This window comes from Lissotriton helveticus, chromosome 4_1 (assembly GCF_964261635.1).
Source record: "Lissotriton helveticus chromosome 4_1, aLisHel1.1, whole genome shotgun sequence".
Lineage (NCBI taxonomy): Eukaryota > Metazoa > Chordata > Amphibia > Caudata > Salamandridae > Lissotriton > Lissotriton helveticus.
The window spans coordinates 1,516,160,458-1,516,184,226 of NC_136063.1; the positions used below are offsets into that span (position 1 = coordinate 1,516,160,458).

The 23,769-nt window shown below is 44.9% G+C and overlaps 1 protein-coding gene across 2 annotated transcripts in view; it reads right to left on the reverse strand.

Moving 5' to 3' along the window:
- The window catches only part of LOC144829207 (aromatic-L-amino-acid decarboxylase-like), a 626,175-nt gene that overhangs the window by 181,717 nt on the left and 420,689 nt on the right, over nucleotides 1–23,769 (reverse strand). For both annotated transcript variants that reach the window (XM_078688108.1, XM_078688110.1), the window contains exon 7: nucleotides 22,277–22,343. In XM_078688108.1, coding sequence (XP_078544234.1) covers nucleotides 22,277–22,343 — 67 coding nt within the window. The remainder of the gene's footprint in view (nucleotides 1–22,276; nucleotides 22,344–23,769) is intronic.

Genomic DNA, 23,769 nt, shown 5'->3' on the forward strand with positions numbered 1-23,769 from the left:
ATCTGTATTGTCACTATATCCTGTTTTAAAAGTTTTGTTAGTCTATTCTGATTGCACGATCAATTAAAATCATAGCAAACATTACGGTATATATAAAAAATAAAAAAAACTATCAAAGGACTGTACCATACTGAAAAGCACCAAATACAAGAAAAATAAACATTGTTGCTTGATTAAAAAACATGAAGAATAGAGTCAATTCCACTGATGAGGCAATCAAATAAGGATTCTTAGGAGAATCATGCCCTTTCTATCACCCCCCCACAAAGTTATGGCAGCCACTGTTTTTTTCATGCTAGACTCTATCACTTCAATACTGTATACCTTGGAAATTGTCCATTGCATGACTTCAAAAAATCCCAAACACATCAGCTAGATCCATTTTCATCATCACAGCGTTTGACTCAACATCAGATTATCACCTGCAACTTAATTGACTGCCATTTCATAAAATACTTCGGTTTACATACGTCTGTACCATTACAAACTTTTTGGGGGACAGACCTCTCTTTATATTCAGCACACATTTCAGAAATATACACCCGGTCATTTGCTAAGATCCAACACCAAAGCAATGCTAGTTTCCCCCCTTTCTCAGTCTAAAACTGGGGTGGCCGATCATTTAGCGTCCAGGATGCAAACCTATGGAACTCTTGAGATCCGTGCTATCCCACAGCTCTGAAAGTTTCGGAAAGCACTCAAAATGTGGCTGTTTAAACTGTAATGTATCTAGAAAGCTATATTATTTTGCTTCCCTTGAAAGACACCATTACCAAAAACTCCTCTGGAGTGGCAGTTGCGCTTTATAAAGCTCCTAAAAATAAATAAGTAAATAAAGAAACATTGGCAGCCGAACATAGCACCATTTCCAATGGGTGATTAGTCTAAAGATGTATGGGGCATATTATCAATGCAGGAGCAAAGCAACCAATGAGAATGAGAGTGGGTGTTGTTTGCAGCAGTTGAATTTTTCGGCTATTTTTAGTGCAAAATGCATTCTCCCGTCAGAAATGCATTTTGCACTAAATTATAGCGCAAAATGACTGGTTTGCATTTTAAGAAAAAAACTTGTAATTTTGTGTTCTTTTCTCATAATTTCGCATATTACACAAAAAAGCTAATTACTCGAATGTTGCTAACCCCCTAGTAAACAGGTGTACCTACTGTTTTTCTGACCCACCTTCAGTTACTAGACCAGATCAGGAAGTCCAGATTTAGCAAACATGTATAAGATGTTACTGGTAATAGCACAATCAGATAACAATAGTGTTTAAAAATAAACATCTGAAAGGTTAGCACCAATTTTTACTAAAAAGGTAACAACTTTCTAAGACAATAATTGGTAAAAGATTTTAAATGTTCCAATTGAAAGAAAAATAACCCACAGAAAAGTATGACTAAGACCATTACATTAAATCTATGGGACACAAAGAGAAACCCTTGAACACGTTTCCAAGTATCCTCTTGGGAATCGACGAGGTAACTGATGTGGGTTGTAAATAAATCCAGAGAAGAAATATGTTTAAACCTTTAGGTTTAATCTTAAAGCAACGAGCCACCGCACCACTCTCTAGCACAGAGTGGCTCCAACTGTGATAAAATGGAATTGGAACATTACGACATCATGACAAGCTTAGGATTCTGTTACAGATCATTACCAAGCATAGGTAAATACAACAGTAACCAGTGTGGCAAAACTTAGAGTGCTGGGAAGAATGTCATCCAGCAAGGCCAACTTGGAGCCTTTACCTGATCAGGAATTCAGGCATTGCCTGTAGGAGGCCTTGGTCAGTCACAATCATCTGGTCTAAGAAAGTTCCCGGTTTTACAAAGTCACAAGTAATGTTGTGCCACAGGTGCCTGCTTCTGCTTGAAAACACATTTTATTCCTGGTCTGGAGTTCAACAGTGAGACTTTGGAGGATTTTTTTGTAACTGGAGTAACTTTTGTGGGTTGAGCCATGGGTGGCGCCCAGCGAAGTTGCTCTGTAGAACCTTCCAGGGAGGTTGTTCAAAAGGTCCGAGCAGACAAAGACACTTCCGATCACTATGAGTCAAAGTAGGCTTCTATGTCAATTACCCTTCTGGGGATTTTAGGTTCAGATAATAAAAAGGATGAATACAATTTAAAAAACTCAATTATGATGCTGTTTTTCAGGACTGTTTTCTTCGTAAAACTCACTTGATTCTTTATTTTGAGCAGGATCCTCTTTTAGTCCACAACTTTTTCAGATTCATTTCGCTCAGTCACTAGAAGCAGACATCTCCATTAGGCAATCTTGGCAAGAAATGAAGATCAAAATATCTAGAAGCTAAGTGGCTTACATGGTTCTTGCAGCATGTCGCAGAAATGCAAGGGAGAGAGAGGAACATACACTTCCATTTTCGCCTGGCACGTAGCAAAATATTGTAATGGAGAAGGCAGGAGTGACTCCAGCCTACAATAGATGTATCAGTGGGCCTAGGATAAGTTCATAAAGGTAGGATACCCCTAAAACAATCCATACAGTGAGTCCTGACCCTGCTTGCAGGACAGGTCACTCCCCTGCTGCCGCACAGCTCCACCTGTGTGCCAGCGCCTCCCTCGCTGCCACTGCCCCTCCTGTTCTAGCAGCCTGTTCCCCGCCGCTGCTCCCCTGTGGCCTCGCACCCTCGCCACCCCGCTCCCTCCTCCCAGCTGCTCCTCCCTCCCTACCCGCCTTAAATGGCGGCTGCTGTGCTGCCGCGCCGCTGCCGCGCCATAGGCAAGCCTGTCTGTGCCCGGACCGCGCCCAGCACCAGAACGCCTGGACCCCGCGCACACCACGACGCCAGACTCTCCTCGCACTCAACACCGGCCGTGACAACCGCTGCTTCCAGGCCGCCCGAAGTGCACCCACGGACCTTTCTCTTGCCGCACCTGCAACTTCACCTGCAACAGAACCACCAAACCTCCAAGGGCCAGACCCAATCACCTCCGCTGCATCCTCCTCAACGATCGGCCACACACAAGCACGCCGTCGAGCTCTGGGACCTGCTCGACACCTCTGCCCCAGACGTTGCCTTCCTGACCGAGACCTGGTGGAACGACTCCTCAGTGCCCGACATCGCTATAGCCTACTCGGACGGCTACAAGATCACCCACAGGGATTACACCAACGGAACTGGAGGAGGTCTAGCCATCGTTCACAAGTCCACCCTCCAGTGCTACACCCACGCAGAAGACACCCTCAACACAGCCAAACACCTGCACTTCCGGATCCACATCGACCCCAACACCACCCTCAGAGGATCACTCGTCTACAGAACCCCATACCCCGAGCTCAGTTCTGTGACTCCATCACCGGCCTCGCCAGCACCTACACACTTGCCTCCACGGACTATATCCTCCTCGGGGACCTAAACTTCCACCTCGATAACAACAATGCAAACTCCGCCACCTTCACCGACAACCTCACTAACCTCGGCCTCAGACAACTCATCACCACACCCACCCACGTCGCCGGCCACACGCTTTACCCCGTCTTCGCCACAAGCACCCACGTCGCCTTCAACCACACCACCGAACTCCACTGGACTGACCACCGCTGCATCCATTTCACCTTCCAGAAACCAACCACGCACCACCATACCCAACAGCTGCCCCGCCGCTGCTGGAGCAACGTCACCGAAGACCAGCTGACCTCCACCCTCGCCCAGACCCCCCCCCCACCAACCCCACCGGCCCAGACGCCGCCGCCACCAACCTCAGACAGTGGATCGACGACTGCTCCAACACCCTCGCCCCGCTCAAGAAACCCTCCAACAACCACACCAGCAAGAAAGCCACATGGTTTACTGAGGAGCTCCAGACCTCCAAACGCATGTGCCGGAAACTGGAGAAGAAATGGCTCAACGAATGCACACCGGACAGCCACGCAGCCCACAAGGACGCCATCTGCAGACATCACCACCTCATAAGAACAGGCAAGACATCCTCCTTCAAAGCCCTCCTGGACAACAACGCACCTGACATCAAAGAGTTATTCAACATAGTGAATGAACTCTCCAACCCCAGCGCCAACACCAATGACATCCCGCCCTCACAAGATCTGTGCGACTCACTGGCCACCTTTTTCCACCGCAAGATAGCTGACATCCGCGACAGTTTCAACACCACGACCGCCCCAACAACTCCAGACTCCAACACCCCCTCCAACACCACCAGCACCAACCACCTGACCTTCTGGTCCAATGTCAACGACAACGAGGCGTGCACAGCCATGAACTCCATCCACTCAGGACCCCCGCCCACACCACTTATTCAACAAAGTGGACGCAACCATCGCACCCCAACTACGGAAGGTCATCAACATCTCCTTCGAAACAGCGACATTCCCGGAAAGCTGGAAGCACGCCGAAATCAACGCCCTCCTCAAGAAACCCAAGGCGGACCTCAAGATCTTCCTGCTCCCCTTCCCTTCCCATCTCCCTGCTCCCCTTCCCGGCGAAGGTCATCGAGAAAATCGCCAAAATGCAACTGAGCTGCCACCTCGACGACAACAACATCCTAGACCCGTCCCAGTCCTGATTCAGACGAAACCACAGCACCGAGACAGCCCTCATCGCCGCCACAGACGACATCAGGCGCCAACTTGACAACGGCGAGACATCAGCCCTCATCCTCCTGGACCTGTCAGCCGCCTTTGACACGGTCTGCCCCCACACACTAAAGACATTATTATTATTATTATTTAGCGATTTATAGAGCGCCTGGTGACCCGGAGGCATCCCCGCGCTGTGAAAGTTATTGGAGACCGGAGGTAATGAGGAGAGGTACTATTTGGGGAATAGGAGAGTTTTCAGTCTTTTACGGAAGAGGGGGTAAAGACATGCCTCCAAGAAGCCGGAATCCGAGTAAAGGCCCTGGACTGGACCACATCCTTCCTCTCCAGCAGAACCCAGAGAGTCCGCCTCCCACCCTTCTGATCTGAAGCCACCGACATCATCTGCGGCGTACACCAGGGCTCAACCCTCAGCCCGACCCTGTTCAATGTCTACATGGCCCCCCTCGCACAAGTGGCCCACCAGCACGACCTCAACATCATCTCCTACGCCAACGACACTCAGCTCATCCTCTCCCTCACCAAGGACCCGCGCACCGCCAAAACCAACCTCTACGAGGGAATGAAGGCCATCGCTGAGTGGATGAGGAGCAGCTGTCTGAAACTGAACTCGGACAAGACAGAGGTTCTCATCCTCGGCCCCACCCCCTCTGCCTGGGATGAATCCTGGTGGCCGACCACACTGGGAACAGCACAGACACTCACGGACCATGCACGCAACCTAGGATTCATCCTCGACTCCTCCCTCTCCATATCGAAGCAGGTCAACGCCATCACCTCTGCCTGCTACAACACCCTCCGCATTCTCCGCAGGATCTACAAATGGATCCCGACCGAAACAAGAAGAACGGTGACCCAAGCCCTCGTCAGCAGCAGACTGGACTACTGCAACGCCCTCTATGCAGGAATCCCTGCCAAACACCTACGACGACTACAACGCATCCAAAACGCCTCCGGCCGACTGATCCTCAACATCCCTCGTCACAGCCACATCACCACCCACCTGAGACACCTGCACTGGCTCCCCGTCAATAAGAGGATCACCTTCAAGCTCCTCACCCTCGCACACAACGCACTCCACAACACTGGACCAGCCTACCTGAACAGCTTCTACACCCCAACCCGCCAGCTCCGCTCCACCAGCCTCGCCCTCGCAGTTGTCCACCGCATCCAACGAACAACCTCCGGTGACAGATCCTTCTCCTTCCTCGCCGCCAAGACCTGGAACACCCTCCCTACCCACCTGCGACAGACTTAATACCTGCTCACCTTCAAAAGACTCCTCAAGACCTGGCTCTTCGAGCAGTAGCAGCTCCCCCTCCCTTAAGCGCCTTGAGACCCTCACGGGTAAGTAGTGCGCTTTACAAGTGACTGATTGATTGATTGATTGACCCATCTTTCACTTTAAATTCACTCTCATGTTCTTCATATGCCTATATTTCCATCAGTCCTTTGTTGGGTAAAATAAATGATGGCCTGCAAAATCACTACAGTTAATCAACTCTCCCACCACACCTCTTCTCCAATCACTTGAGTCAGCCTGGTCATTTTTAAAGATATTCTACCACCTACCACTGCCAGTCTTTCAGAATGCTCGGTAGGGCAGTAGATTAAAGTGGGACTCCCATACTTTCTTCTAACAGGAAGTAGGTGTGGAAGTCAACTCAATATCAGCTTTACAGGTCACAACGTCAGGCCATCTCTCCTAAACTTTCAAATCCATGAAATGTGCCCCTTTTTAAACTTGCAAAACGTTTTGACAAGGGCTGCTCAATATGCAACCTGAGAATCATTGTGAAGTAGAGCATTATAAACACAGAGGTCAACTGTAGACTTACTGGACAAACAACTCCTAATTATACTGGATAAATCCATAATTCATTGTGCAATCATAACAAATAGAGCTAAAATGAACCAGCAAGTTCCATACAGAAATATATATATGCTCCAATTCCTTACGGCTCGTTTGCGAGGGGAACCGCCCGTGGTCTGGTGGCGAGTCAAAACTGGCAGAGCCCTGCCAGTAAAGTTCATTCCATAAAAATTCAATTAATGAAGCGCTCTCAGAAGACAGGAGTGTCACACAGTGTCAGTTTAATTGCTGCTACGCGTTTCGGGAGTCCTTGCTCCCTTGCTCACATATGCTTTATATATATAAACGTTGTGACATAGACAGTTTTTTCTTAAATTAAAATCAATATATCACTTAAATTGTGATCATAAGATGCAACAAAGTGAACCAGTGGAAAAAGTGTTTATACAAAACAGCCATTGACTCAAGACTGAATGGTAGTATTTGAGAAAGTTTGGTCCAGGAGGAGTCTAGATGTAAGCATGTTGTCTGTGTTTCCTGTTGGCCTCATGTGGAATGTGGAGGTCAACATCAAGACCAGACAATTTAATAGCAGTAAAAATTGAAGAGAAAGTATGATTTAATATGTTGTTTAGGATGTGGTTAATCAAAACCAGCAAGAATAATATAGGTGGCGTGCACAAATGACTGAACCCTTCCCCTTGGTGAATTCAGCTTTTTGGGAAGCAACTTGCACATTATCACAATCCCTCTTAATTCTAATCCTGTACATATGTTGTGTTTAGCCACCACAAGGACCTTAGCTATCACTGTCAATGGCAGACCTCTCTGCGTAATTGACTAAACTAAGTTCTTACTCATGTAACTTTGGTTACTATGTTAATACTTGTGGTGTTTTGGCAACTCCAATTCCTTCTCTAGTCTTTCTCCTTATCATTAGGATCCATTGGCATTTAAGTTAAAAGTATATTTTGCATGCTCACGTGTCCTTGACTTAGAGTATAGCTACTTGCCTTTCATAAGTATCTTGTCAAATTATTACGGGTCTGATGATGAGTTTGGTGGTGTGAGAGTGGGCCACCACGCCACCGCCCCACTCCCACTCCCACACCACCAAACCTCACAGGTAGCCATCTGACAGATTACGAGTTACGGTGTGGGTGTTTCGCTGTGTTGGAACGGGCAGTGGTTTGGCAGCCAACACCCCAAACTCCTAATCAGGCCCTTAGTTATTAACGCATCCAGGACAATTAGGCCTAGCTTTGTGAAATGAGTCCACAGTAATTAGAAGAGTATTTAGAAAACCTTTTCAAAACTTGGGCCTCGCATATGTCCCTAAACAAGGTAATTTAGTGGTGAAGCTAAAAATTATTTCTCAATTCTAAGAGAAAAGTAAAGATGTGAAATTCTCTAGCTGTCTCCAAAAAACCAAAACTGAAATAGATTGCCCAAATCAGAATAAAGGTTCTTCCCTGCTTATGGATGTAATGCATGCTGACTTGTGTAGACGGTTGTTTTCCTTATATTTTAAATTGTTTGTTGATTTAATGTATGGTCTACACATGTGTATTCCCTTCTCATTGTCAGGTAGAATGTTGTTTGCAATTTTCCGATTGCCCTCTTTGCCTGCATATTGCCTCATAACATCAGCGGAAGCAATGTAAATGCATCTGTCAGTATATCAGTTGGCATGTGTAAGCCATTTCTTGCTAGGCGGGCTGTGAGTTCTGCACTTGCATTGATTGTATTTGGGCGTCATTTAGTAAACTTCAGTGAAATGTGCACAATTGGTTTCTATGCTGAGCATTGGATGCAATCAGAAATATTTGAAATAGGAAATAAAGGAAAAAATTATTCTTCAAGTGTTTATTCCTGTTGTCAATACATTTTTAACAGAATGTGTCTACCAACATTGAGGTACAAAGTGGGCCTGATTCATAAAGGTAACTTACACTTTTGATTAAGTTTACACTTTTGAGAAAGTTTACTACAATTCAGTATTCACAAAGTGCATTTTTGTAGAAAATTAGACTTCTGAAGTAAATTACACATGTAACTTGCAGCTTTGGGGTAAATTATGCCAGTGGTTCTGAACCTGTGGCCCAAGGACCGCTGTACAGCCAAGATGCCTAATCAGGGGCACCGTGACTGTTTTAAAATATTACATAATATTTAAATTAATACAATAAATTTGACAAAGTGTATACAAATAAAGGATCAAAATGAAAACGTGAACCCTTTGTCTATATTTGATTGTGAATTACACAAAATATATCAATATTTTAGTATTCATTTGGTGTATGCTTGTTTTTGTATATTTTTTTGAGGTTCAAATTAGAGAAAATATTTAGGCCGGGAGTTCGTGCCTTCCAATATTGACTCAGTGAGGGTCCGCATATTCCATTAATTATTCTGTGGGGGTCCAGAAGTTAAGAATTGCTGACTTACACTATTTTTTAGAAAATACAGCACTACACATGGCCAATCACAGGTACTGCAACATCCTTCCATAGAAAATAATAGATGAAGGGAATTAAAATACGACATAATAGGAAATAGCGTTAAAATAAATTAAAATATTCTATTATATAAAATAGTTAAAAATATAAGTAAATATAAAGTGATGTTTAAAAATATATTAAAATAGTACCTATTTATTATTTAGTTCTAAAATATTGAATACCCTATTTTTATTTTAAAATACAATGTAACAGAAACACTGATTAAATATAATTGAATACAATTTTATTATTCTATACATCATTTTCCATAATTATTAATGCACATTTGAAATATTTCTTTTTTTGTTTGGAATATATTTCTAATTTAAACATAAGAAAAATAAAAGTAATTTAATGGGATACATTTCAATTAATTAACGTTTTTATTTCAAATAAATGTAATAGTGCTGTAGCATTTCATTTTGATGTATTTACATCTAAAGTAAATACATAAAGAGAATGTACATTAATATTCAACATATTTCGTTCTATTTATTTTTGGGTTTTATACATTTTTTTAAATATCCCAATACTTTATCAAAGAGAGACTCCACAGTAGTGGCAAAGATGTCCATATGCTAAGCAGTGGTTCCCAAACCTTTGACTCCTGAGGACCCCCATTGAGTCACCACTGGAAGCCGGGGACCCCCAAGCAATTTGTATGAGTTAAATTTCAAACATTAAAACAGTAATTAAAAAAAAATACACACGTGTTCACACAACAAATATTCAAGTACCAAGGATTTTGGGGCCAGATGGACGACCATTTCATTTAGCGCCTCGCAATTGGCGACACATTGCGAGTGGCAAATTGTGAGTCGCTAAATGAAATGTACAACAGTGTGTTTAACACTGTTTGGGATTCCCAATGCGGTCGCAAATTGCAAGGTTCATTAATATTAATGAGCCTCTCGCAATTTGCGAGCCCATTGGGAATGCCATCCCTCCCAGCGATGGTGGCCTGCTGGGCTCTGCAGGCCACCATGTCTCGGACTGCTTTTAAATCAGATAAAAAAAAAAAAATGCAGCCTGTTTACCATGCATTAAAAAAAAGAAAGAAAATGAAACATTTTCGTTTCATTTTCTAAGGGCAGGCTGAGGGCCCTGGGACCACTGCCTGTCCGTAAAAAATTATTTTGCATGCATTTGCAAAGGGGAACGGGTCCCTTGGGGACCCCTTCCCATTTGCGAATGCATTACCATCTACTTGAAGTAAGTGGTAATTTTGACTGTTTTTGCGACCGCAAAACATTTGTACGTGGTTTTGAGACTCGCTATTTGGAAGGGAATGCCCCTTCCAAATAGCAAGTTGCAAAACCTATTTAGAGAGTCACAAACAAACTGCGACTCGCTAAATAGGCTATGTACATGGCCTAATAGGTTTTTGCATCCGCAAACGGGTTCGCGAACCCGTTTGCGCATATAAAAACAGATCGTACATCTGGCCCTTAGTATTTTATATTGAAGTAATAGCCCCTCTGTCACATGTATTTCATTTGTTGTATAGCATCTCTCTTACCATTGTAGGATGTCAGAGCACTTTACATCACACACATATAGAGACATTGAATCATACATGTAAATCAGTGTGTATATAAAATGTTTAAAGAGTGCTTGGTCTGGAAAAGCACAAACTCAGGATTCAGAACATAACACAGTGGCTAGCATTGACTTTAACATTAAAAATGTATTTCCACCCAAATATATATTTTTAGCAGCATCAGGATAATGAGTAACTGGGACAAAATATAAGTTACTAACTGGTACCATGCAGTTTGCAAGCAGCTCTTTGATAACAATTTATAGGTCTCTCTGCTAGATTACGATTGTCACTTATGAAGTGCACAGTAACAAAAGAAACTCTGTGACAAAAGCAGTAACCACGAACCTAGGCACATAAAATACTGCTTTTTAAGATGCATGTTGCACGTTCTTTGCAGTAGGCACATTAACCCTCTGTGCTACATTAGTTAAATCAAAGCTGCCACTGGACAAACCTCTCCTCGCTCTCCAGCAGGTACATTAATCACTGACATTCTCTAGACACTTTTATTGTTGCTGGAAAGCTGCTAATTATACAAGAAATGTTTCTGTGCTTTTAAAATTGTTGCCTACAGACCCCCTGGGAATGTGTCACGGACCCCTGGGGGTCCGCGGACCACAGTTTGGGAAACACTGTGCTAAAGTATTTAAAAATGTTTTATGAATATATGGCTGATGAGGATTATGAATCCGAAACTGGTCCCAGGATGCTTGTTTCCGGTCCAGGAAATACATGGCTTGGCAGTTCGGGCTGGACTGTTCCCAGAAGGTACAGGGTCAGACTGATCTGCATATAGCCATGTCTGAACTGGGGTGGCTGAGTGAACTAAAGAATGGTGATGGATTAAACCCAGATCAGTTGACTGGGGGTGAGTGTCTGATTTGTTCTAACACTCTGTCCATCATCCCCTTTTGTATCGCTTTGTTCGCCCTAAGTGTGGCAGGGTATGCTCAGACGTGAGTCCCTTGTTCACTTGGCCACTGGATTCAAGATAGCCTGGCTGATGAGGATTATGAATCCGAAACCGGTCCCAGGATGCTTGTTTCCGGTCCAGGAAAGACATGGCTTGGCAGTTCGGGCTGGACTGTTCCCAGGAGGCACAGGGTCAGACTGATTTGCATATAGCCATGTCTGAACTGGGGTGGCTGAGTGAACTAAAGAATGGTGATGGATTAAACCCAGATCAGTTGACTGGGGGTGAGTGTCTGATTTGTTCTAACACTCCGTCCATTATCCCCTTTTGTATCGCTTTGTTCGCCCTAAGTGTGGCAGGGTATGCTCAGACGTGAGTCCCTTGTTCACTTGGCCACTGGATTCAAGATAGCCTGGCTGATGAGGATTATGAATCCGAAACCGGTCCCAGGATGCTTGTTTCCGGTCCAGGAAAGACATGGCTTGGCAGTTCGGGCTGGACTGTTCCCAGGAGGCACAGGGTCAGACTGATTTGCATATAGCCATGTCTGAACTGGGGTGGCTGAGTGAACTAAAGAATGGTGATGGATTAAACCCAGATCAGTTGACTGGGGGTGAGTGTCTGATTTGTTCTAACACTCCGTCCATCATCCCCTTTTGTATCGCTTTATAAATATATTTAGCTAAAAAATAAATCTAAATATGTTTATGAAGGAGATAACAGTGTTGGTACGCGATCAAACATTAATAGTTCTCTTCATTATGAGATGTCAATATTGATTGGTGTATCGTAAATGAAAAGACCGAAAAACAGTGGTTGTGAATCAGAATTTTTTTTTCTCCTTGCACATAGGAGCAATTGATCCCTATGGGTTCATTGTTCCTCTAGTGGTGTCGCCATGCAGGAAGAATAAAGGACAGAAGATCTGCTCTTTAAAGGGCAGGCCGTATGATGCATTGACTTAATCCCCTTGTGGCAAATGGGATAATAGGTTTCAGATGGAGGAATTAGCTGAAGCTTTACCGATGGAAACATAGCAGTTCTGCCACCTCCATGCAAAGGGTTTGGTGATTTACGGCAGCGCTCCAGCTCTGTGAGACTCCGAATGGATACCATTGATGAGCGTATTGCTGAGATTTCAAACCATCTCTGGGATCATACCTTTGACAGACCCGACACATATAATACTAAATGAGTGACAATATCGAAAGCTTTTTTTATAAATAAAAAAAAAGAAAAACTGAAAATAGCACGACTGTTTGTTGATGGATTGGAACTACAAATCACCTATTCATGGAGGACCATATTAGTCCATAAGAATCCTCGTTCTCCACGGAGCAACCAATGATCAGTGGGATCAAATTGCTGCTGACACTTCCAAACTGATAAGGAAAGTAGCATTCAGGGCTGGATTTGCCAAGCAGGTGTTAGAGAAAACCTTTTTGTGACTGGGGGCAAGTAGGCTCTTATCAGGCCAAGTTTTTGTGACTTTGTGTCCTTAAATTAATTAGATTGAGCATGTGTGATGGGCTGATATGAAGTTACTGTGTTTTTATGGCTGGTTATATACCCAGGGCTACTCCCCAAATTCCAGGAAGTCAATGATAGAAACACACACTCAGTAAGATTGAAAATGTATGGCCTGTAACAAGACTGTCTACATGCATTTTGAATGTCTGTGTTGCAGACTCTGCACTGTTAATTACACTGAGAATGTGGATTCTTGAAATTGAAGAATGCAGGATTGAGCTGGAGCGCAGAGTATCAAAGTGGGCCAAGAGTGGAAACTACCCAAGCCAGAGACAGAAAGCCATTTGAGCAGAGAAGACATTTGAGTTAAAAAACAGCCTTAATTTGTGTGTGTGTGTGTGTGTGTGTGCACACGTGCGTGTGTGCATGTGTCACCAGAGAGAGAGCTCCTGTGTTGGTGTGGGGTGCTTGCAGCCTAGCAGTGCCCTACCAGTATAATAATAATAATAATAACAATCCACATTTGTAAAGCGCACGATCACCCGTAAGGGTTTCTAGGCGCTGGGGGCTGTCGGGAAGATTCTGACAGTACATGGAATGTAGGGCCCCCTGCAAACAGGGGCTATGTATTGCATGATTGACAAGACCATGTTTGGCACGATGGGGCTGTCTATGTTATAATGGTGGTCATTCTTAGCATGGCAGGGCATCTCTAGCATGAGGATACCCAACGCTAGCAAAAGATAGTCCCTGACAAAAGGCTGGTTATTCTTGGTTTATTATGGGCATGCTTGTCGATAAGGAGCCTGCCTATATAATGTGGCATATTGTGGAATTGGTTGGTATTATAGAGTTCATTCTTGGCATACTCATGGCTCTGGGACAGTGCTGTTCAGTCCTAACATATTGTGGACAACCTAGGCATGATAGTGAACAGACCTGGCATAATGTTTGATATTTGAACGCATTAAGGACAGTTGAGGACTAAAGGGGCACATCACAAGCCTACTGCTTATCATATTTGAATATTGTTGGCCTCCTTGATAGTATGTAGCCCATCCTCTGCATAACAGTGATCCTGCAATAATGGTGCCATCCTTGGCGTACAGTAAATGTATCTGACATAGATGTGGCCATCTCAGAATTGTAATCTAAAAGCAAAGCACATGCTTTTGATTAAGCATGGGCGCAAAATCCGTTCCGCTCGCAGGTTTTTGCGGATTTTCGGCAAATTCCCAATCCGCGAATTCCCACGAATTTGCCGAAAATCCGCAAATCCGCGAGCGGAACAGATCCGGGGGGCAAAAGTTCAAGCTTCAATCTTGTAAGTATTTTAGAATGGCGCCGGCAATCTGCCAGAGCCCTTCTAAAATAGTTACTAAGTTAGCTTCAACAGGAAGCACTAATAGTTCAAATGAAGCAGGTGCTCGAGTTTAACTGAATTCGAGCTTCAACTCGAGCACCTGCTTTATTTTATCTATTAGTGCTTCCTGATGAAGCTAACTTAGTAACTATTTTAGAATGGCGCTGGCAGCTTGCGTGGGCCATTCTAAAATAAAACAGGAGTGGGGCAGAGGGCAGAAGGGCACAACAACGAGTGTGGTAGAGGGCAGAAGGGCACAACAACGAGTGGGGCAGAGGGCAGAAAGGGCACAACAACGAGTGGGGCAGAGGGCAGAATGGCACAACATCGAGTGGGGCAGAGGGCAGAATGGCACAACACGAGTGGGGCAGAGGGCAGAAGGGCACAACAATGAGTGGGGTAGAGGGCAGAAAGGGCACAACAACGAGTGGGGCAGAGGGCAGAATGGCACAAAAATGAGTGGGGCAAGGGGCAGAAGGGCACAACAACGAGTGGGGCAGAGGGCAGAATGGCACAAAAATGAGGGGGGCAGAGGGCAGAAAGGGCACAACAACGAGTGGGGCAGAGTGGGTGAACCAGAGGGTGGCAGTGGTGAAACAGAGGGTGATGTGATGAACCAGACGTAGAAACAACATGGTCGCGACCGTTGCGACCCGACAAGTAAGTTCGCGTTTGCGAACTGGTAAAAAACCCCCGCGAACTGGCAGAAACCCTTGCGAACACAAAAAAAATCTGCAAATTCGCGAAAGTTCGCGAATTTCGCGAATCGCGAATTCGCAAAATTCGCCCATACTTACTTTTGATGCTGGTGGCTGGACAGCAGTACATGTAAGTACCTGATTATAATTACAAGTGGATGCCAGAGGTGAAATGTGTATTACCAATAATGAAAAGCTGGTGCTTCAGAAAAATAAACAGTTTTTGATAACATGTCTAGATTTTGGTGGGAATTATTTTATTGATACAAAATTAAAAATGTATTTGACAGGAAAATATTTTTATTTCTAGAAGATCTACAGATGATGATTAGGGACACAGTGATTGCGTTTCAAAATATACTTTAAACTGATATTTGAGTAAGAGGAAGTGAGCTACTGCTAATGTTATTCTTGTTGTCAGAGTATCTACTGTTATGTGCATTTCAACTCTACATTGATAAAGCACTTTTAACTTTATTATTATTATTATGCTGTCCAATACCTGAGCTCATAAAACTGGAGGAGCCTATATGCTGTCTTGATCAGAAAGGTGTCTATAAATGAGGTGGTGACACTTTTGTGTGAGCCGCGAGTATTGCTGTTGACAATGTTACATTATAAGATCTGTGTAGCTGTTCAATATTGCAGAATTTTCTTTGGGAAATACAACCCCCTCCTTACGCCCGCTGGAGGAAATGAGGTGCAATTGCTCGGCACGCTCACAATATTTCAGAGTGGTATAGCTCTGCCTGTACATATCAGAATAGATGTCCATTGGGACAGCTCTGAAGGTGCCTCATTAGTCAGATGCCAATTCATTGTGGAAGTCAAACTGCGGACTATTGTGAGGCCCCTGTGAATGCCTCCTTATTGGGATAAAAAGGTGGAATACTACATAAAGGTGTATTGGGACAGTCCTGTTCTTCCTGGCAAGTCACAGTGGCTTTTCAGCAATTATATTTAAGAAATTTGGCTGTAAATTGCCTTATGTGCCCTCACGTGTTCTGAAATTTCTTTTAAGTCAAGTCAACAAAGCTTTATTTCGATATATAATACCATAAAAGCACTTTTACAATTTAAAACACTATTCATAATAAATACAATAAAAAGAGAGTTTCATCTAAAAATCAATTTTTACAATAGAATGTTAAAAAATGCATTAAACTATGACAGCTTTGTAAAAGTTTAAAATAATTGATTATACAGATTCTTCATATAGCCTTCATTCTAATCAGCCAAGCCCAGCTTAAAAATTTGGCCACCCCACAGGCTAAAGTTGTACTAGCATCGGCTTGAAGTATTCTAAGAGCAACAGAGTGGTTCCGAGTCTCAAGCTGTAGCCATACAGGTTTAAGACATTTCAATCTAGGTTTTGTGTATGCTTGGCATACAAAAAAGAGGTGGGGAATATTTTCAGTGACACCTACACAGTTTGGGCAGTCCGCAGACGTTTGGTGCGGGGGCTTCCACTTGCTCGTGCGATCACAAAGAGGAAGGGTACCCATCCTAAACTGGATGAAAAGAGGCCTATCTCTCGGCTTCATCATAAAATCTAGATAGGGCTCCAGGTGAGGCAAACACTTGTGCTGGCGAAATGCCTCAGTCAGCCTGCCTAGATTTGGTTCCCTCTGCTCCTGGTTATCAACCCATGGCCAGAAGGCTCTCTTGGTTTCGACCTTGCTCAACGCCACCCCAGACTCCCATGCAGTTTTAAGGCCAGTAGCCAGCAGGAGCTTCTTTATATTAACTAGCCAGCCAATCTTGTGGGAACCTTGAAGGTTCATGACCTCTCTCAGGCCATCGGCGTATCTGGAAAGCTCTGGAGTGCTCCATAACCGGGCCCAATAAAGAAGGGGTCGCAGGGTGACTAAGTCCTTAATTGAACGGCGGCCCAAATCACTCAAAAGCGGCTTGGTTGGAGTGCCCCCCGGGAGCGAAAGAAGCTGCCTGAATTTATTTTCAGTGGTAACTAACACGTCTACACAACCAAAGCCCCAGATTTATGCTCCATATAAAGCAGAACCTACAGCTTTTGCAGCATAAATTTCCAAGGCAGGGGCAATGGGCTTAAAGGTTGAGGCGCGGTGTTCCCTCCCTAACACTCCTATAACCCGCTTATGATTTAAGGCCATTTTGTCAATATGTGGCTGCCATTTAAATTTATCAGAGATTCTAATCCCCAGATAATCAAACTCTTTGACGCACTCTAATGGCACACCGTCAAGAGCCAAAGTAGATCTAGCTGTTCTACTGGGGTTAAAATAAAGCAGCTTTGTTTTGGAGGTGTTAATGACAAGGCCCCTCATATTACAAAACAAACAGAAGCGATCCAACAACTTCTGTAATCCTGCAGGAGTTTTTGATACTAGCAATGTATCGTCCGCAAAAAGTAAGGCGGGGACTTTGTCACCCGCCAGGACTGGGGCGTCGGCATTAATTTCAAGCAAAAAGGGAACTACCCCATTCACAAAAAGCGTGAATAGGGTAGGAGCCAATACGCATCCCTGGCGGACGCCTCTATTTACAGGGATTTTATCGGTTTTTTGCTCCTGCGTTCCCAATCTAATGCGGGCATAATTCCCATCATGCATGCGGGCCAGGAGATTCAAAATGGGCGGGGGGAACCCCATCTCCTGCAAGACCAGCCATAGGCGGTCTCGGGGGACCAGGTCAAAGGCGGTCTTCAGGTCGATAAATGCTAAGTATAGACCGCCTTTGCCAATGGTAACCACCTTCCAATGCATGAGTGCCAACCTAAATGCCTGGTCTATAGTGCTTGTACAAGCCCTAAAGCCCGCCTGGAACTGTGAAATAATGTTATTTTCCAAGGCCCATAAGAGGATCCTCTCAAGGAGGACCCTGCCAACCAACTTCTGTCAAGCGTCAATAAGACCTATTGGACGGTAGTTGGCCGGGCCCCCCCTGGACCCTTTATTGTAGATAGGAATTACTTCGGCCCCTTTCCAAGAGTTCGGGGCCGGAGATCTTTCCAATAGGGCATTAATGAGGAGTACAAAGTAAGTGGACCAGTCCTCAGCATTAGCTCGGAATAAGTCGCCCGGAATACCATCTTGTCCCGGGGCCTTAGCCGGTACAATCTTGTTTATAGCGGCCACCACCTCTTTCTTCTCTATCCTAGCAAGGGGGCACTGGGCGGGAGTAGCTGCCATAAAGCAGCTAGAAGGCCCTGATCTGCCAGTTGCATCATCTCTTACATAAAGTCTCCTAAAGTGCTCAAACCACTCCCTGTCAGTTATATGATTGGGAATTTGGTCCGGGTCACAGCCATTAGATCTTCTCACTAAAGCCCAAAAAAGCTCACCGTTCTTGGACTGACTTCCTGCTTTTAGACTGTCCCAGTGCGATTCTTCCCATCCCCGCTTTGCCTCTGCGATGGCTCGCCTATACTGCAATCTCGCCAACCGAACCTCAACAGGGTTATTGGATTTAATGGCAAGTATCAAACTGTTTTTTTTCTTTCTACATTCTTTATCAAACCACTTCTCAACTGGCTTGGCACTCATAGGGAACTTTTTACTGGAAAAAGGCTCTACAAACAGAGTGCCAATCATATCTATTGTATCAACATAGATTGTTTCCGCAGCAGGTGGCCCAACCTCATTCTTACATGCTGCAGAAAGCCTGAGAGTCTGATCTCTAAGGATTTCCCCTAAGGTGATTAATCTTTGGTCGTTCAAAATGAATCTCGGCCATTTGAGGAACCTTTTACAATTCGATGATTAGACTGCCTTTGTTAACAACCTCAGTTCGCTAGTGGGAGTAAGCTCCTTCTTTTGCCACATTTCCAACATTGTAAGGGATAGGGGGTTATGATCACTATCTATGGATGGTATGATGATCATGTCGTTCACAAACTTCCATGACCTCTTGTCAACCAATATATAGTCAATTCTGCTCTGACAAGAGACCCTATTGTATGTAATTGCTCCCATTACATCAGAGGGCGTGCGCCCGTTTACAGCTCTCAGCCCATATTCCAGCATTAGGGCGTTCATTTGAATGACCACCGGCAACCATTTCTTCACTGGCATAAGAGACAAAGATGGTATGCCCCATCTGGCATCCTCCTCGTAGATTCCCAAAATGTCATCTGCTGCCAAAGGTTCAAATGAACAATTTAGGTCGCCGGCGACCAAGATATAGGAGTCCGAAGGACAAGAGAGGAGCAGGTCAGAAAGAATGGAAATGGTAGACGATTTTGCTCCCCCTTGGGTGCCTCTAGCATAAATGTTAAAGAGTTCCCAGGTGTTATTGCCCTTCAAGCCCTTGATGGAGAGTCTCATTAAATCTAATGTTGGACATGGGTGGAGGATAATCTTACAGTTATGTTCCGCCTACACCCAAACCATAAGCCCTCCAGATGGACGTCCTCGACCAGAGGAAGTAGCAGGTACATGGAAACAGGAGAAACCAGGCTTATATAAAGGTTCCAGGCTCCATGTTTCCTGGAATAGACACAGATCATACTCATCAATAAAATTATTCCAATCCGGTAATGAGAGCTTGTTACGCAAACCTGCTACATTCCATGAAATAAGTTTAAAATTACGGGTAGAACCATCACAGGGGGTTAGGGAATTTTGAGATTGAGCTAGGGCCCGGCCAATTATAGTGTTATCCCTCTGAGATACAGTGACAGGAGATGGTAGAGTAGAACCAGGAGACTGGAGCGGTCCAGGAGGACTAACAATACGGCTACCAGGGGGGTAAGTGAAACTAGTAGGAGCCCCTTCATGGACCTGAAGTCAATCAACAGCCTCCAGACAACTAAATCGATTTTGAATAGGAGTTTAGCTTGAAGTTAATAGAGATTCGGGCCAATCCCCATGGATCCGCCCCCTCCCATTCCGCTGTACTAAGGTCCACCTATCCGCTAATGATGATGTAAAGTGACCGTGGGGGTAAAAATAGGTCGTTGGGAGTGAATGAATAGAGACTCCTGGGCTAGGGTGCCTCCAGTTACATATGTGCTCTACTGTTCTACGGACATTGAAGTTTACCAAGACACAATCCCCCCTTATATTCTTAGCCAGATGTCCCACCCATGACACCCCCTGGACCATAAGTATTCTACTCACTACATGAAGTGGCAGCGGTCTATTTTTGTTTAACCAGTGGGCAACCCGATTCCTCAGGGCCGTGGGAGATTCGACTTCGTGCTTACTCAATTCAGGGACCCCCGCTAATACTACCACGTACGGGCTTGCTTCCGGGGGTAGGTTGAAGAGGGTTTTCCCCCTGGGAGCCTGGACTATGGGGACCCCTCCACCCTCATTAGACTGTGATGGGTTATGCTGGCATACTTTATTAACAACAGCTGTAGCTGTAGCCTTACAGGGGGCAGCAACTGGAGCCTGTTGGACTGGGGTCATCGCTAGCGAGTCCCTCAAAACTGTAGGGGGATTTACCTCACTAGCATTGGTTAACGATAGAGCAACCCTGGGTGGAATTTCCTTATTTAGAATATCAGCAATTCCCTTGGATTCAAGCTTGATCTTATTTAAATGCTGTTCAATCCTAATTAGTCTATCTTCCACTGGACGAAGAAGTCGTCTAATTAGGTCACCTATTTTGATCAGTAAGGGATCCTCCACCTCCACCCTCTTTCCTTGACTTGTCCCCCCACTTTCAACCTGAGGTGCCGTTCTAATGGGTATTGAGTCAGCTAAAGATGTAACTAAAGTTTCCGGGGCTACCACAGCTGCCTGCTCCCTAATGATGGTAGTTGCTCTAATATTTTTTGAGGCTTTCCTTTTCCCCCCAACGTTGTCGTTGGCCAACCCTTGCTTATACTTAGGGATAGCCCCTTGGCATCTCTTACGCAGTTGTCTGGTGTTATGCTCCTTCACTGCACTAGGCATAGATTGTAACTTTTGGGGAGACGTCAACAACGATTCAGAGACCATGGACTGATCCCCAGAGGAAACATGATTAGCGTCAAGGGATGCTGGAGGTACAATCGGGGAATCTAGGATTGCTAGTGCACCAATACCACTACCATGGCCATGTTGCTCGGCAGTCCGAGCGTAAGCAATATGGCCCACAGATGATCTTCTAGCAATCGCAAGGTCCTGTGACACTCGACGTTCCATCAGTGTGATCCCCTGGTCTATAACACTATTCACCCTAGTGATGAACTGGTCCATTGTTCCTGTAAGATTAACATTGTCCGCCCTGCTTTTGGCCTCCATCGAGGACATATTAAAGCTGGAAAGTCAGTAGAATGGAATAAAGTACTTACTAATCAGTCCCCCGCAATGAGAATGAAAGAGGGGGGGCCTGTCCCGTCCTTGATCGTTCTTGACCGGGCTTAGAACGGGCCCGCCCTTGGCCCGGGCTTCGCCCGGCGCGTCCCGCGAAGCGGGGCTTTGCGCCGATTGTATGCACCTCCTGGCGCAGGCGTGTCGTCAGTGGTGCGCGCTGCCGCTGAGCCTGCCGGGAGTTGTGGTTCCGGGCGGCGGCGGCGCGGATTATGGCGTTACTAACTCTGGCCGGTGGCGGCGTGGCAAATGGCGTGGCTGACTCTGGCCGGTGGCGGCGTGGAAATGGCGTGGCTGACTCTGGCTGGTGGTGGAGTGGAAAATGGCGTGGCTGACTCTGGCCGTTGGCGGCGTCCTCCTCCTCCTCCTGGCTGCAACGGCGATGTCAGGTAGGTTTACGTGGCTCCCCCCTCCGCCGGGCTCTGCGCCGATGATATGCGCCTCCTGGCGCAGGCGCGTCGTCAGTGGTACGTGCCGCCGCTGAGCCTGCCGGGAGTTGTGGTCCGGGGGCAGCGGCGCGGAGTATGGCGTTACTGACTCTGGCCGGTGGCGGCGTGGAAAATGGCGTCGCTGACTCTGGCCGGTGGCGGCGTGGAAAATGGCGTGGCTGACTCTGGCCGGTGGCGGCGTGGAAAATGTTGTGGCTGACTCTGGCCGGTGGCGGCGTCCTCCTCCTCCTCCTGGCTGCAACGGCGATGTCAGGTAGGTTTACGTGTCCTTAAATTTCTTTTAAGGACATTCCCAACATTGAAACAATTTCCTGAAGATCATCAGGCTTGCTTGCAATGCTTAGTGCTCAGAGCAATGTGTGCTGGCATGAATATGTTTGCTTTGGCTACTTTCAGTGCAGAGTCCAGCCCTGGCAACGCTCACCACATCATGGCTAGGACAGAATACATATGCAGATATATCAGATTAGTTTTCATCCTAATGACATTAACGTTCATAGTCTCAAGACGACTCCAAATGGAGATTTTGCGTTTCTGAAGTGGCATACACCATATGGACACTTTATTTGAAGATGATGTGGCAAGGAATCAGAGGTGAGCAAACATGGGTCACAATGTTTATACATGAATATAATAAGATAAAGAAATGAGATGAAGACTTACAAATTGGACCAATTTCTAAAAGGTTGTCGAAGGCACAGGAGGGGGTGGTTCCAAGCGTTGCACAAAACTATGGATTAAAATAAAAGGAAATATAATGTAAACGTAATGCTGCTTACAGTTCTTGTTTTTAATGTATTCATTATTTTCACAAGCAATAGACTTGCAAATTGTTAAGTTCCATTAAGACCACTGGTGGCTTCGTACTTAAGTCATTAGGCACATAATCAATCAGTCAGTTAGGCACATAATCAGTAAGTAGTTGTATATACACAAAACATTGCAGCATACTGCAGGATATTATTCTTTCTATTTTTATGTTACATGTATACCAAAGAGCCAGTATGGATGTAAGGAGCTGAGGTTTCTTTTGGTTTCTGCCTATTATAGGCAAAGTGCAGCCAAGCAGATTTATAATGATATCTTAGATATGGTTTTAATAATGTAGAATTCTTTGAAGGCCCTTCCATTTCAGTGCACTAAACTAGTAAGGTAATCAAATATCCTTTGTTTGCTGGAGGAAGAGTTACATCTAGACGAGAGTTTCTCGGTTTAATATACAGTTTCATGAGAACTGTATAGAATAAAGATTCCCCTAGATGTAATACTTCAACCGAACATTCAGAGGACTGTCCAATGTTAAGAAAGTCTAACCCACGGTTATGTAACATATAGAGTCCTCTCATCCAACATTATTTGTTATCTAGCCAACTTCTTTGGCTATGATGTTAAATTTAGCTCTTTGTGTGGCTATTGTGAGAAATTGTGTTGTTGGTTGACTGGGGTGTGAGCCCTCTTCAAGCCCTTGCAGTGTGAACCACAAAAGGCCAGTAATTTTACCTGTGCTTAACCCTGGGTAGCTTAATACAAAAAGCAGTCAGGCATCATTTAGAGGCAATGTGTAAAGTATTTGTGCAGCACATAAACAATAATAAAGTGAAAACACAAGACAAGAAATTTCCAAACCAATTCAGAAAACCTGAGTAAATTTTCATAAGTTACTTGAAACCAAGCAGTAAAACCAGAGTTATGAATATTTAAAGTTTTTAGTAAAAACTAGCACCTAAAATATTCCACGGACACCCAGTCGTGCATGACCGGATCAAAGTGAAAAAATATGGCTGCTCGCAATGGTGCACAGTTAGGAAACAAGAAGTGGATTGAGTTCAGTCAGCGCTTACCTTTGAACTTCGAAAAACTCTTGAGAAAATGTTCTGAGAAGGTAAAGTTCAGCGAGGCAAGGCTGCGAAAGGAAGCGTCATTGCCAGATTGCCTTGGTTTAATGACAAGATTTATACGTTCTGACTTAGTCGCCAAAATGAAAATCGAAAATCTCCAGAAGGACGAGGCAGAGGGCTGTAGCAAAAGACAATTCCATGAGGCCGGATACCCCATTTCCAAAGGGCCACTAAAAAGGATTTGCTGCTGTGAAGAAAGAGCATAGCGGGGGAAGCCGAAATGTCAATCCAATCAGCAATGCAAATTGTGCGGATAGG